The sequence below is a fragment of the Archocentrus centrarchus genome, chromosome 19 (assembly GCF_007364275.1).
Source record: "Archocentrus centrarchus isolate MPI-CPG fArcCen1 chromosome 19, fArcCen1, whole genome shotgun sequence".
NCBI lineage: Eukaryota > Metazoa > Chordata > Actinopteri > Cichliformes > Cichlidae > Archocentrus > Archocentrus centrarchus.
The window spans coordinates 24997995-25014769 of NC_044364.1; the positions used below are offsets into that span (position 1 = coordinate 24997995).

General features: G+C 41.2%; 1 protein-coding gene across 1 annotated transcript in view; it reads left to right on the forward strand.

The window, feature by feature from the left end:
- ryr2a (ryanodine receptor 2a (cardiac)) overlaps window positions 1-16775 on the forward strand; it is a 375294-nt gene that overhangs the window by 267884 nt on the left and 90635 nt on the right. The window contains 9 exon segments of the mRNA XM_030754826.1: window positions 1957-2091; window positions 2321-2433; window positions 4308-4404; window positions 4518-4624; window positions 10342-10393; window positions 12352-12399; window positions 12499-12598; window positions 12964-13043; window positions 13310-13386. Of these exon segments, the coding sequence (XP_030610686.1) occupies window positions 1957-2091; window positions 2321-2433; window positions 4308-4404; window positions 4518-4624; window positions 10342-10393; window positions 12352-12399; window positions 12499-12598; window positions 12964-13043; window positions 13310-13386 (809 nt within the window).

A 16775-nucleotide genomic window follows, 5' to 3' on the forward strand; every position in this document is an offset into this window, starting at 1 on the left:
GTTTAACCACCTCACTGACCTACCCTCAGTGATGGGCGAGTCATCCTTCTCGTCCCCAGACTCTGGTTCCACTACAGAAAGCGCGTCAGTGGGATTCAGGAGGTCCTTGACGTATCCCTTCCACCACCTGACTATAGTCTCAGCTGAAGTCAGTTGCACTCCACTCTTACTATAGACCGTGTGAGTAGAGCACCACTTTCCCCTCCTGAGCCACCTGACGGTTTGCCAGAATTGCTTCGATGCTGTCCGAAAGTCTTTTTTTCATGGTGTCACTGAACTCCTCCCACACTCAAGTTTTTGCTTCAGCCACTGCCGAGCTGTGTTCCACTTGGCCTGTCAGTACCCGTCAGCTGCCTCCGGAGTCCCACAGGCTAATCAAGCCCGATAAGACTCCTTCTTCAGCTTGATGGCTTCCTTCACATCCGGTGACCACCATCTGGTTCGGGGTTTACTTGAAGGCACCAACACCAACAACCTTGCAGCCACAGAGCAGCAGCCTCAACAATGGAGGTGTGGGACATGGTCCATTCAGACTCAATGTCCTCAGCCTCCCTCGGAATGCTGTTGAAGTTCTGCTGGAGGTGGGCGTTGAAGATCTTGCGGACTGGGGCTTCTGCCAGGCATTCCCAGCGCACCCTCACAACACATTTACGTGCGCAGTCTGGCCAGCTTCTTCCCTCGCCACCTGATCCAACTCACCACCAGGTGGAGATCAGTTGACAGCTCAGCTCCTCTCTTCATCCAAGTGTCCAGAACATACGGCCGCAGATCTGGTGATACAATTACAAAATCGATCATTGACCTGCAACCTAGGGTGCCACGTGCACTTATGGACATCCTTATGTTCGAACATGGTGTTTGTTATGGACAAACTGTGGTTTGCACAGAAGTCCAATAACAAGACACCATTCGGGTTCAGATTGGGCAGGCGTTCCTCCCAGTCATGCCCCTCCAGGTCTCACTGTCATTGCCCATCTGAGCGTTGAAGTTCCCCAGCAGGACGATAGAGACACCGGATGGAGCAACCTTGAGTACCCCGCCCAGCAACTCCACAAATGGTGGGTACTCTGAGCTGTCATTCGGAGCATAAGTGTAAACAACAGTCAGGACCATTCCCCAACCCAAAGGTGCAGGGAAGCAACCTTCTTATCTATCGGTGAAAACTCCGATGTACAGGCAGCAAGCCGATACAAGAATACCCTCCCCAGTTTGACGCCTCTCCCCAGGGGCAACTCCAGACTGGAACAGAGTCCAGCCCCTCTTGAGGAGACTGGTTCCAGAGCCCAGGCCATGTGTTGAGGTGAGCCCAACTATATCTAGCTGGTATCTCTCAACCTCACACACTAGCTCAGGCTCCTTCCCAACCAGAGAGGTGACATCCCATGTTCCAGTAGCCAGTCTCGATAGACAGGGATCGGTCCGCCAGGGCCTCCATCCGACACACACTGCACCCGACCCCTATGATGCCTCCTGTGGGTGGTGGGCCTACAGGAGGGTGGGCCCATGTCATCTCTTTGGGCTGCGCCAAGCCAGGCATCACAGGCTAATGACCGGCCACCAGATGCTCTCCCTTGAGCTCCCTCCCCAGGCCTGGCTGTTCCCTTGTTGTTTCCATAGGAGTCTTCTGAATTTGCTTTGTCTGGCCCCTCACCCAGGACCAATTTGCCATGGGAGACCCTACCAGGGGGACAAGCCCCCAGACAATATAGCTCCTGGGATCACTGGAACACAAACCCCTCCACCACGTTAAGGTGGTGATTCATGGAGGAGTCTGCATTTTGGCTTAGTTTTTTTTGTTTTTTGGTTCTTTTAAGTCAAGACAGCCATGAGTCATGACACACATGGAGGTAAACTAGCTGGTGGATATTGGTTGGTACTAAATATTTGACTGGAATACTCACAGAAGTGCTCAACCTCAGGACCTACAGAATCATGCATTTCCTCTGTGTGTCTTAGTCAGAGGACCCAGCTATTCGTTGGCAGATGGCTCTGTACAGAGACCTCCCTAACCACTATGAGGATCCCGCTAACCCAGAAAAAACTGTCGAAAGAGTTCTGGATATTGGTCACGTCCTCTTCCACTTGGACCAGGTATGTATAATCTTGTTTGTGTAAAATTTTCCTTTCTTGGAGATTACAGCGTTCTGGGACTGCACAGTTAAAGGTGTTGTTTGGTCTTTATTAAAACTGACCCAACTCAAAATTACTGGTCACACTTTTGTGACCAGTTGTCCTTGAGGCACGAGTAATGTGGCCTCCAGATCATAATTTACAGCAGCAAAATATCTTGTGTACTGACTGGTTCAGTTTGTGTCTTTAGGTGGAGCATCCTCAGCGCAGTAAGAAAGCTGTGTGGCACAAACTGCTCTCAAAACAGAGGAAGAGAGCTGTGGTCGCTTGCTTCAGGATGGCACCACTCTATAACTTGCCAAGGTATTCTGCATCCATACACACACAAAGTTCTAGCTAGGGATGTGCATGACTAGGCAACTAATTGTCGGTATTGTCACTAGTTGGTACCAAATGTATCAGTCATTTAATCTAATTGTTAAGATTTTAATGTATGCCCACAGTAGGTGGCAGTGGCGCTCTCATTGTCAGAGTGTGTGGTGTACTTTTTTTTTTGCCTACCCACTGTGTAGAGAAGGGAGAGTGTGTGTGTGTGTGTGTGTGTGTGTGTGGGGGGGGGGGTCTTCTTCCTCGGGGGGAAAAACAGAAAATAATTGAGAAGCACTGGCCTAAGGGAAGCATGGATAATGTAAATAGAATTGGTCCTGGCACACAACTGAGGGATTGGGTGATGATTTCATTCATCTGGGTGGGGCTCAGAGTAGAGCCGCTACTACTCCACAAGGAGTGAGGTGTTTTGGGCACGGACATGCTGAAGAGATTATACATCTCGGCTGGACTTGAAATATCTTGGTGTTCCCCCTGATGAAGGTGGTGACTGGTGAGAGGGAGGTCTGGGCTTCTCTGCTGTTGCCCCCTCGACCTGGACTCAGATAAGTGGAAGAAGATGGAGGACTGGTTTATTTATTTGTTTTTGTTTTTTTTAATCATTTTAGATTTTTACTTTTATTAACACAGGTGTCACCAATTGCAGAACAATGTGCATTGTTCATAATGTTTGGCACAATGCAACACACTTTGCAGTCCCAGTTTATTTGTTTTTTGGATTTTAATTTGTCATATTTTAATAATATGTGAAGATCTTTTGTAGTAATGTGTTTTCATATATTTGGCATAAGTTAATTTTAAATGCTTTTTTGCTTCTTCATTGTCTTTTTGGAGTATAATATGCAACGTTAGTAGTGTGCAATGCAGTCAGTTCAGTTCAGCGGCATTTAAAGTTTTCATTATTTGAGAATGTGAGTAATGGTTTCAAATGCCTTTGTTTAGACAGTTTTTGACAGTGTCTATCAAACAGTCCTCAAATATAACTTGATATCTTAGTGTTTCTCAGTTTTACACTAGTCGGTTAGTCTATTTCAGGGGTGTCCAAACTTGCAGACTGTGGGCCGCTTCTGGCCCCGCCCACTTACGGTCCACGAATTGATGTAAAAAATAACACAATTTGGCCCTTTAAGTTACTTTTTTGACATTTCGCCTTCCCCATTATGCGAGTTTGGACACCCCTGGTCTATTTCTTTCATTTAGTCACCTAAGAAATTAGTCACCAGGAGCATGAGTAGTTCTAACATGTAAAATCCAAATCCAAGTCCAGGTACTTGTGTTTTTTCTCCTGCAATATAAAAATGCATTAAAAAGTAAATATTCATGTTGTCATTTAATCAATTTCCATTCCTACCCTCACCTATGGCCACATTCTGTGAGCAATATGGAAAGAATAAGATAATGGATACATGTGAGGGAAATGAACTTCCTTTGTCAGGTGTATAGGCTCAGCCTCATAGATTGGGTGCAGAGCTGAGTCATTTGGATAATATTCAGCATAGACCCACTCCACATAGAGCCACTAGCTGAGGTTTTTCAGGTCTCGTCATCTCAGCTTTGACTGTTGCCCCTATGATCTGGGCTGGATAAGCAGTCAGAAGATAGGTAGATGAATAGTCATTATTCTTTTTACAATTTTTTTGGCCTTTTGTAGCTTCATCTGATAGCTTTGCAGTGGAGAGAGACAGGAAAGCAGGAGGAGAGATGGGGGAAGACACGCAGTAAATGGCCACTAGGTCGGGACCCGAGCCTGTGCTGTCTGCACCACCATGCGGCATATGTGGTTGCCCGCTCAACTGCTGAGCCACCTTGGTGCCCCGTTATTATTCATACATATATTTCTCTCATACTAGGCACCGAGCTGTAAACTTGTTCCTGCAAGGCTATGAGAAGTCCTGGATTGAGACAGAGGAACATTACTTTGAAGATAAACTTATAGAAGACCTTGCTGTAAGTTAACTTCTTTCTTAAAGAAAAACAAGTGAAATGATTCTGACCTCAGCACTTTAAACTTTTTTGAGGGCTGATAGTTTCCTCAGTTTGTGAATGTGTGTTTATTTCAGAAACCAGGTGAACAGGAGCCATCTGAGGAAGAAGAGGGACAGAACCACATAGATCCCCTGCATCAGCTCATCCAGCTGTTCAGCAGAACAGCCCTAACAGAAAAATGGTGTGTTCTCACAAGAAGCACTCAGAGAGCACAAAACCTGTGCCAGTGCAGCTCATTCTCTGGGCAGTATTTACTTTTAAGGGAATAGCATCATATTTTGTATTTATTCATTATATTTTTTGTTTGTTCTTTTTAAATGTATTTTAAGAAGTTTGTGGTGCAGTAAAAATCAGATAAGGGTAGCATGAAAAATATTTACTTTGATTGCACAATCATTATGCAGGAGTAGGTTATAGATAATATGTATTGATTTCTAAATAAATGAACACAAATAGCTTGAGCTTATTATTGAGCTTATTACTACAGTATATTTTTAAATAAGTAGGCAGCTCATTCTTGTGACAATACTTTCTTTAAAGATATAACACATTTTGGGTTCAACTTTAAAGAAAGGAAAATGTGAAATGTAAAATTGAGATCAGAGTCAAATGTGACATGATGTTTGGATGCAAACAAAGGCAGTAGAATTTTAAACATAGTTTCAAATATAAAATACATTTTAAGAAAGTTTGACCTAATGAAAGTTTGACCTTTTTTGATCTTGAAGAAGAGGTCAGAGTTCCAAAATAACACAATATTTAGAATCACAATATATCATTGCCTATATCCCTAAATGTTATCAGTACAAACAATGGTAGTAAGAAACATAGTTTTAAATAGCTCTATATAGCATTATTATCTCATTAACTGTCAGATTAATCTATTGACCTTGAAAGTCAAATGTGACATGATTTTTTTTTTAAGAATCATAGCTTCTAACATAAGGTTTTCTGTCAATTTTGGCCCAATAAATCATTAAGTTGACTTTAAAAACCTTGGTGTATGTGAGACAAATTATCATGAATTATCATGACTACCCTACAAAGGTTTATCAGAATTCATTCAAAACTTTTTGAGCTATCATGTTTACAGACAGAATGACAGGTACGCATGCATGCATGCATGTGCTAACAAAAACATAACCTCCTTGGTGAAGGTAATATAAAATGGAATTAGAGTGTCAGTTACCAAAAGCAGTCATTTCAAAAAAGATCCTACAAAATTAAAGAGGGAAGCCCAATGGTCAGGGAGTTGCCTATGAATGAGCACTAGCCAACTGTGGGAAAGAAGAACTCCCTTTTACCAGATAGATACCTCAGATACCCCCCCCCCCACACACACACACACACACACACACACACACACACACACACATACACAAGTATTTGAACAGTGAGGCAGATCCCTTTATTTTTGCTGTAGACTGAAAACATTTGAGTTTGACATTAAAAAAAAAATCAATATGAGACAAAAGATCAACATCTCAGCTTTTATTTCCCGGTATTTCCATCTGGCTCTGATACACAGTCCAGAAGATAACATCTTTTGTCTGAACCCACCCATTTTTCTTTAAAGACTTAATATTCAGTTGCAAATTCTTTCCTTGCATCGGGCCTGTGGCCCACTGACATCACTAAAATTTTGCATTGTTCTTTTGTGATTCTTTTCCAGGCTTTCACCACAGCCTCTTTCAGTTGTGCAGGTAAAATACATATGCTATAAGGTTTAAGTCTGTAGACTAACTAGGCCAGTCTAAAACCTTCCACTTCCTGCCCCTGATGAACCTTTTCAGTTTTGACAGTGTGTTCATTGTACTGCTGCTATTATGTGACATCATCAATGAAGATTATTGTGTCCATCCCAGAAGAAGCCATGTAAGCCCAAGCTATGACATTACCTCCACTGTGTTTCACAGATGAGCTTGTATGTGTGGGTTCATGAGCAGCCCTCTGGAGGTTGTTGATGATGTCACTAAAAGTTGTTTTGGGGTCTTTCTTTACAGCACTTAACAATGTTTCTGTCATCAACTGATGTTGTTTTCCTTGGTCTGCACACACAGTTGAACACACAACTCACAGCTGTGTGGCTATGGCCAATGTTTGCGCAATGGCTCTGACTGATTTCCCATCTTCTCTCAGCTTCACAATTGCTTGTTTTCACTCGTAGACAGCTCTCTGGTTTTCATATTGGTTACTCCTCTAACTATAAATGCACAGTTTGCACAGGCAAAACCCAAATCTGAAATTGGGTGTAGGTATTCAGCGCTATTTATTGTTTGAATAATGTCTCAATGTGTGTGTGCAACAGGACACACCTGGACAACAAAATACACTTGTCAGTCACATGTTCAATACTTTTGCTCCCCAGAAAATATTGGGTGACAAATGGTGTCTATCTTCTGATCTGTGTATCAGATCCAGATTTAAATACCATAAAATAAAAGCTGAGATGTTGATCTTTTGTCTCATATTCATCTTTTAATGTCAAACCCAAATGTTTTCAGCTTACAGCAAAAATAAATGGTTTGACCTTATTGCTCTAAAACATTTGGAGGGGAGTGTAGAACAAGTCTCAGGTAGGTGCAGCCATCTGGAGCAACTGGTTAGGGAGAGCAATGAGAAGATCAAGATTAGAAGCATGGACAGGCCACAAATGACTACAAGAACAACATAAAAACTAGCAGCCTGAGCCTATGGCAGCATAACTAATGGATGGTTAATACTCAACCAATCCAGACCTCACTATAAGTTTTGTCAAAAACAAAAAACAAGACCCATCACCAATGGAGATATCCTTCCACAGTTATTGAAAATGAAAAATTAATGTAGACGTCAGGATAACATTACAGTGAACCCTCGTTTATCGCGGGGGTTACATTCCAAAAATAACCCGCGATATCGCGAAATCCGCGAAGTAGTCAGCTTTATTTTTTACAATTATTATACAGTACTATAGAAGGAAACCAAAGATCAAAACCTGTTTTCAAGCCGAACACATTCTGTGCTGGACAGAGACGAGGGACAGAGGAGATTGATTGACAGCCAATCAGGACGCAGAACACGATGCGCGTTCATACACTGTTAAAAAAAAAAAAAGCATAAAAAACTGCACTAAAAAAATCCGTGAAACAGCAAGGCCGCGAGAGGTGAAGCACGTTATAACGAGGGTTCACTGTACACCCCATTTCATAATAGAAAGTCCTTCAGCAGACACTACCTTTTGCAAACAATTTTCCCTAATTTGGAGGCCTTGCCCTAAACTTTTATCCAAATAATTTTAGTCACCCCCTGGGTAAGTAAAGATACAATACATATTCTGGCAAAAATATGCTTTCAGTACTAAGAATACTCATCAAAACAAATCAGTTTTCAGCACACTGTAAGAAATTGATATTCTGTGATTATCGTTGCCATTTCTACAAATACTTTTTAGTAAGCACATCCTAGAACAGAAACAACAAATTCTATTTTAAGCAAATTATAAAAAGTGCATACTGCACTCTTGTGCAACACAATGTCTCTCTATTTAAATAATATATAACAATAAGCCAGATATAATGCATACTTACAAGGTATCACATCATACTATACTCATGTGTGTACAGGAATGTTACTACATAATTCACGCATACTACATATTCTTCTGATATCAATGCATTTTGTATAACATCATTATAATCATAAGGCAACCATGCATAAAATATAATTCAACCATGTTGTTTACATTTGAGCAATATTGCTGAGCTGTAGGTATGGCTATAATATTGCTCACTGATGGTTCATAGTCTATACTATTTATGGCTATGAGTTATGAACAACATGCTCCCTGGTAATGCTGAGCCAGTCAGAAGTTGGCATCACAGGTTAATCAATCAGGCTTTAGCCTAGAACTTATGTTACTATAAATAGACTGGCTCTTTACCTTCTTCAGTTCTAAAACCAAAAGGTGGGGAGGCCCAGGTATTTAAACCCCAGTGGGCATAGTCTCTTGGAGGTGGTTGTGACCCACTATTGCTCATGTGAAAGGAGGCGTGTGTCATTACAATCAGTGGTTTCGGGTGAAACCAATTTGAGACTTTGCCCCATTCTATCAAGTGACCTATTAAGGTCACCTGAACAAAGGTGTGAATGAGGGTTGAGGCACCTGAGGAGGGAGCTCAGGACAGCATTGTAGATGGGGGGAAAGTTGGTGACATAATCCACCTCTGTTCAATGATGGTTGTTCACAGTGGACATAGATGGTTTCTTTAACTCCTCTTTAAAACCATTTGTCTTCCTGGTCCAAAATGTGAAAGTTGGCATCCTCAAAAAAGTGCCCTTTCTCCTTTAGATTCAGATGTACTGCTAGGTCTTGTCTTGTCGAGGTGGCTCTTCTGTGTTGTGCCATTTGTTTGTGAAGAGGCTGTTTGGTTTCTCCAATGTAGCGCTCCGAGCACTTTTAACTGCACTGGCTGAAATCCTCCATGTTGTTTACGCCACTTAAGATAAATATAGCCAAATTGTACAAAGAGTACTAAACATCCAGGAACATAAATATTGTGTTTCATATCTTTGATGAGTAAAGAACATATATGTCAACTTTCATGGCTCAACTCCTTGTGGTTTAGGAGTGTATAGACTGGAAAGGTAAAACCTCATGGACAGATGCCTAGACAAATAGACAGACAGATGGTATGATGACAATATCCTCCCACAGTGAACTGAATACTAATCTTAAAACTAGAGAGGGTGCCTGTCTGTCATGGTGGAGAGAGGACTCAAAAGGCAGATGGTAAGTACTTCAAGGGCTTTTTTAACTGTGCAAAAGTTTATGGAGGTTTATCAACGACGGGTGAAAAGCAGGACTCTTCTGAGGATGCTCCACCAAGCTTTACCCCTCACACGAGTTGATCCTTGACTCACGCTCCACTGTGCTGTGCCTCAAACTCCAGTGTCCCAACCTCTAGAAAGATAAAGGAGACAAAGGATGAGTTGACGTTCTTGCTGGGAGCACTTTACTTACAGTGACCTGCTTCTCATTGACCGGGGGTAAGCAACAATCCGGCGTCGAGTGTAGGACCTCCTCCACTTAAATAGGTTGGGTGATGATCAGATTGCCAGCAGCTGTGGAACCAGTCGGGGTCGCAGGCAGCTGAGGAGGAGAAGCCCCACCTGTACAACACAAGGATTGGTTAGTGGGAAGGTCAGAGTACCAGACAGAGCAAGGAAGCTGGATCCGTGACAGTCTCCCTGAACTGGGAACTGGTTCCCCAGAAAAGGAGCCTGACAGCTGAAGGCTCCTCCTCCCATTCTGCTTCAGGACACTTTTGGAGCAATCTCACAATGAATTCTTCTAAAAGAAATATATTGTACTAAGGACTTAGTATGTAAAGAGAAGGATTTTAAATTCCATTTTGGACTTAACAGTGTGCCAGTGAAGAGAAGCTAATAGAAAGAAATATGATCTCTCTCTTTCAAGTCCATGTTAGTGCCATTGCTTTTCAATCAGGACTTTTCAGGGTGCTTTTTACAATAGTCCAGCCAAGGACAGATACATGGACTAGTTTTTCCTTCACTTCTTATACTGATTAGATGAGAGAAGATATTTGATTTGCATTCAATTTAAAGGACATACCCTGGTCAGAAATGACTCAAGTGTTCCTCACAGTAGTGCTAGAGGCAATCCAGAGTAAGTGGCCTGAATCCCTTGAATTTTTTCACACCTTACTGACACTAAGTACACTTCTTTTGAAAATGATAAAATGAGCATTTCCCATCATTAATGTACACCCAATGACCGATATGATGTGTTTTTTTTATTTTGGAAATTAGAGAGATTTCTATCAATTGTTGACAAAAGTACTTACCTTAATACAGCTATATTTGTGCTAACTTGTGTGCGTGTATTTCTTGTTGCAGTAAACTGGATGAGGATAATCTCTACATGGCCTATGCAGACATCATGGCTAAGGTATCAGTTGTTGAATACCAAACCTAGACACCTTTTAATTAAAACTTCAGTTTGTTGGCTTATAATATATGAATAAAAACATCTCAGTTGGTCTTTGTGCTGTTTATATCATAGACTGTGTAAAAAAAGACTGATGGACCTTTTAAATCTGAGAAGTGAAACCAAGCAAGCGCGGGAATCGCTTTGGATTCTGGATAGTCACTGTGAAGTTGTTCATGCAAAACCAAAACAAAGATAAATGCCAACAAATAGAATGAACGCTGACAAAACACCCAAATAACCCATGAGAAGATCAGAACACGATACGTTAGAAAGAAAAGCTAAATAATGAGAAAAAGGAATGTTATTTGGAAGGTTTGATCCATATAAACACAAAGAAATGTCCGCTTTGTTTTAAGAGCAACCCATGGTCAAGTTTCCTGTCATTTTCTCAAAAATTGAGCTTCTTGTTGAACTGCCTACATAGAAGGTGAACCTACTTTTTGCAAAAATACATCCGGTTGTATAGAAATTTATAGAGAAACTACGCTGTGGCTTTCTTGGTCTGTACCCTCAGTAAACACTTTACTGATTGAGCTTATGTTCTCAGTTGCTAGTGTCTTAATGGCTAGTGTATTAATGATTAAAATATAATGTTATTTTTGTAAATTAGTGTCTACAGTAAGAGCCAAAAAGCTGATAAAGTTTTAAGAGTGGGCCTACATTATGAATACTGAGTTGCTAATGTATAGTCAGGTGAAAAAGAATGTTTTCTCAGGACAGTATCTTCCACTCTCACTGTGAGAGTGGAAGATAATGTGCCTGGCGGTACTGTTGATTGTGGACATGGGGGACGCATATATACACTGCCCAGCCGAAAAAAAAGTCGCTACCAAAAAAAAAAAGTCACACAATAATATTTCGTTGGACCGCCTTTGGCTTTGATTATGGCATGCATTCGCTGTGGCATTGTTTCGATAAGCTTCTGCAATGTCACAAGATTTATTTCCATCCAGTGTTGCATGAATTTTTCATCAAGATCTTGCAGTGATGACGGCAGATTCTGACCACTGCGAAAAGCCTTCTCCAACACATCCCAAAGATTCTGAATGGGGTTGAGGTCTGGACTCTGTGGTGGCCAATCCAGGTGTGAAAATGATGTCTCATGCTCCCAGAACCACTCTTTCACAATTCGAGCCTGATGAATCCTGGCATTGTCATCTTGGAATATGCCCGTGCCATCAGGGAAGAAAAAAAAATCCATTGATGGAATAACCTGGTCATTCAGTATATTCAGGTAGTCAGCTGACCTCATTCTTGAGCACATAATGTTGCTGAACCTAGACCTGACCAACTGCAGCAACCCCAGATCATAATCCAAGTGGTGACTTTTTTTTGGCCTAAACTTTGGCCCAGATTGGGTCATGCAACAGGATAATGATCGTAAGTACACTGGCAAATGTACAACAGAATGGCTGAAAAAACAAAAGAATCAAGGTGTTGTAATGGTCGAGTCAAAGTCCAGAACTCAACCCAATTGAAATGCTGTGAACATTAAGAAAGATATGCATAAACACTTGCCTGCAAACCTCAATGAATTGAAAATGAATGAATTCTTGCAAAGAAGAGTGGGACAAAAATTTTCCAGAATGACATGAGAGATGATTAATGTGAGAAATTATTTCTTCCAAGTTATTACTGCTAAAGGTGGTTCTACAGACTATTGAAACCTTTCCTTTTCATAGACTATGTGCGCAGTGTTGCTTGGCTTAGTCAGATCTGTCCATCATTTACGGTATCTTGTTGCAAAAAACAAAAAACAAAGTTGGTGACAGTAAAAACACAAAGCTTGATACCCCAGTACTTTGGAACTTCCAGTTGGTGACATCATAGGGGCTACACCCATCTTTAATAAACAGTCTATGGTCCATATGCTTTTTTTTTTTTTTAATTTTTTTTACCATTCTTCCTTCCTTCAGAGTTGCCATGATGAAGAAGATGACGATGGAGAAGTGAAAAGTTTTGAAGTAGGTGATCACTCAGCCTTAAGGCATGTGTTAGTCTCGAGTTTTTAGTGGTTTGTTGTTAGATTGTCTGTGATGATATGTGTCCCCTTTCCAACAAAGGAGAAAGAGATGGAGAAGCAGAAGCTGCTGTATCAGCAAGCTAGGCTACATGACCGTGGCGCTGCTGAGATGGTGCTCCAGACCATCAGTGCTAGCAAAGGTAGTTCCACCACCTTCTACTGTTTACTGTAACTCAGCAGTGTCAAACATATTATGGCCCTTGTGACAGAACCAGACTGCTATAGGGTCCAATCCCTATAGACCATGTACTGGATATCTTTCCAGAAGGTGAAAAATGACTTATTGTTGTGTTAACAGGATTTGTTTGTCCTGGATGTGACTGTAAATCTCTCGGTGGGTTTTAATTTTTTTTATTAGTTTGTACAATACAGATAGCTATAGACAAGAAAAATTATCACTTTTATAATAATTTGTGGTTGAATTTGATTCTGCTCAGATCTAAACAACTTAAAAAGACTAACAAATTAATAATAGATGTTTTAAGTGGGTGTTGCTCTCCACCAGGTGAGATGGGTCCCATGGTGGCATCTACTCTGAAGCTGGGCATAGCTATTCTTAATGGTGGAAACTCAACCGTGCAGCAGGTAATGCTCAGCTAGTTCATGGTTTGCTATTTAAATGGACTGTTTGCAGTTATAGTTATATTATCTATTAACATGTAGATTTTGGTTTATATGTAATATATAGTACACATAGTCAAATAACTGGAATAAGTGTTAAAACTATTTTTCTGAAATATTTTATCTTAGTTCAGAGATTTTTTCTTAATGACAGGTTAAGACTGATTTGTTTTTTTCTCAAATCTCAGTTAAAAAAAATGAATTCTCACTGTGTCTTCCATCTATAACAGAAAATGTTGGATTATCTCAAGGACAAGAAGGACGTGGGCTTCTTTCAGAGTCTAGCTGGTCTCATGCAGTCATGCAGGTATAAATAAGCTTTCCTGTCTCAGGTCTAAAGCAAGTATCAGTAATGGGCCATTTCAATCAGTTGGATTGAAATGGCCAGTGGAATTTCATCCGACTTGTAAGTCGGATAAAATCTGAGTTATCAAAATTCTTCAAAATATCACATAGTTTGAATTATAATATTGAATTTTGTGGCAATGGCTTTCTGCTTCATCCCTGGATTTGCTTCCACAAATGTATTTCTGCTCTTAAGTGTGAGTTTTTAGCTTACACTTGCCTCTTGCGCTAACCATGATTGTCTCCGGTGAAATGAGTTGATTTGCCCAGTGCAGCCAATCTCTAGTCCTCTAGTCAGAGGACTGTCTAGACACTCAAGCGACAGTGTGTGTACTTGCGTATGAATTAGCTGATGCATGGAGTTTCCGTAAATCGTACATGATCACCCAAAGTGGGTGTGGCGGGAGCTGAGGAGGGCCTTAGCGCTAAACTCATCCAGCTTGGGGAACTTCCGATTTAATGAGCATGGAGTGCCATCTTCTAGCTCCCCAAGTTCTATCCTTATAAATTTGCCTGCTTTTATCCTAGTCGGACATCCACCACCGAAGTGTTTGCTACTCCTGTGTAGTAACATTTTAACTTCACTATGCCGCCTAAACCTCCCAAAACAGGTGAAAAAGCTGAGTCTGAAGCCACCATTAGCAAGGCTGACCTTACAGCCTCATTAGCTGAGCATAGGTCTGCGCTGATCTCTGAGCTGAAAACATTGTTTAAAGAACTTAACGACGAATTGGATGTAATCCAAGAGACTGTTGTCAGCCATGATCAACGTTTGACTTTGCTGGAGGAAAATGCAGAATCTCTTCATCAATGCTTGGAGAAGGTGGAGAGCAGTCACGAGAGGTTACATGCTGACAACGAGATGCTTAAGGCCAGGCTAACTGAGCTGGAGGGGAGAGCCAGGAGAAATAATGTATGGCTAGTAGGTATACCTGAAGGTATGGAAGGCCCACAACCCAGTCTTTTTTTTGTTTTCAAAGCTATTACGAGACGTGTTTGGTCATGACACTTTTCCCTTGGCAGTGGAGCTGGATCATGCACATCACAGCCTGGTGCCTAAGCCGCGGACCATCATACTCTGCTTTCATTGTTATCAAGAAAAGGAGCTCGTTGTTTGTGAGGCCAGGAAGAGGGGTGATCTAAAATACCAAAACATCTCGTTCAGGATCTATGAAGACTACCCCCCTGAAGTGGTGAGGAAATGGATGGAATATAGGTCTGTGATGTCATCTTTATACAAGATGGGACTGAAACCCTCCCTGCTGTACCCAGGAAGACTCCACATCACACAGACTGACGGGACCCGAACTGCATTCAGCTCTGTGGCTGAGGCTGAGAAATTTATTGAGGATCTTAATAAATCTTCTTGATTAGTATGAGTAAGAACCATACCCAAATGACTCTTAAGTTACACTGACTAAGTTAGCGATACTATTTACTTCAGTTATCTGTTCTGGGCTTCCCCTGGTTAAGTGTTTTAATATCAAGAGTGTTATATAGACAACAAAGTATTTCGGTTGTCTGGGCCTGACCTGTCCTGTTCATTAGTGGGGAACTTGGCATTTTTTCTAAGGAGCAGGTGGAGATGTTATTTTGTAGGGAGGTGATGCAGTTATAGATAGGGAAGATGTGCTGTTTGTTCTTGCAGCTAGTATCGCCTTGGGGTTTTGGGGAGGGTTTTGGGCTCCCACTGTCAATAATAGTAACTCTTTTAGTTTCTCTTTCAGATCGACCAGAGTAAACTATTTTGTATTTTGTTTTATGTTTATATCTGACTGTATTGTCCCCTAACTTTGCTGATGTCCTGAATATGACAAATAATTTTGGGTTTGTTACTTCGAATGTTAAAGGTCTGAACCATCCTGTAAAAAGGAGGAAAGTTCTCACACATCTTAAAAACTTGCATATAGGAATTGCATTTCTCCAGGAAACCCATCTTAAAAATCCAGAATATTTGCGCTTGAAATGTGGGTGGGTGAGGCAGCGCTTCCATTCAACCTTTCCGGGCAAACCCAGGGAGTTCCTGATTACTAAAACTGTACCCTTTACACTAGCCTCTTCGATATTAGACCCCAATGGGTGTTTTGTTATAGTAACTGGTAAACTTTATAACAGCGATGTCATATTAACTAATGCGTATGCTCGAAATTTTGACGACCCCCAATTCTTTTCTTGTTTTTTGAGCTAATCCCTTCTTTGAACTCGTATCAGCTTATTATGGGAGGGGATTTTAATTTGTGTCTGGACCCTGGGTTGGATTGATCATCAGTGAGACCAGGTTGTGCCATGTCCAAATCAGCATCACTGTTTACAAGCTTTTCTTGCAGAATATGGCATTTCAGACATTTGGCGTTTTGTACACCCACTTGATAGACAATATTCCTTTTTCTCTCATGCCCATCATAGTTACAGCAGGATTGATTATTTTTTCATCGATGATAAACTACTTGTGGATGTTCAATCATGCGAATATCATACCATAGTAACATCTGACCATGCTCCACTGTGCTTAAACTTAATATATGTGAAATGATGACACCTAGGAGACACTGGAGGTTTAATGCTCTTTTATTATCTGATGAAAACTTTAGAAAATTTTTGTCAGACCAAATTTCCCTGTTCCTGGATATCAATGTGACCCCTGAAGTTTCTATTTCAACTCTTTGGGAGGCGCTCAAGGCATATCTAAGGGGCCAGGTAATATCTTTTGTGGCCAAAGATAAAAGAACAATGTGGCCAGACAACTGGATTTGGAAAGACAGATTGCAGCCATAGATAAAAAGAATGCACAGGCTCCATCCTGGGACCTTTATAAGGAACATTTGAAACTCAAGGCAGAATATGATTTACTCATCTCACAATCGATAGAATACCTACTATTGAAAAATAGGAGTAACTTATATGAACATGGTGACAAGGCTGGAGAGATATTGTCAAGAAAATTAAAAGGCATAAGAGCTAAACAAATTATTAAAGGTGTCAAGTCTCACCATGGCAGGGTCACACTGATCAGCAGGGGATAAACGATGCTTTTCAACAGTATTATGAAGAATTAGATAGTTCTGATAATCTCAGCAATTCTTATTGCTTACATAATTTTTTTAGGGATTTACCTATTCCAATTCTGTCTCAAGACCAGGTCTCTGCCTTGGATGCACCAATAATGCAGCAGGAGGTCGAGATGGCAATCAAAATGCTACAATCTTGGAAATCTCACTGGCCAGATGGTTTACCCCGTGAATTCTATGCCACATTCTCTGCACAACTCACTCCTGTGCTGGCGGCTGTGTACTCTGACTCTCTTAAGAGAGGGTCTCTTCCTGCCACTTTGAATGGGGCTTGTATAACACT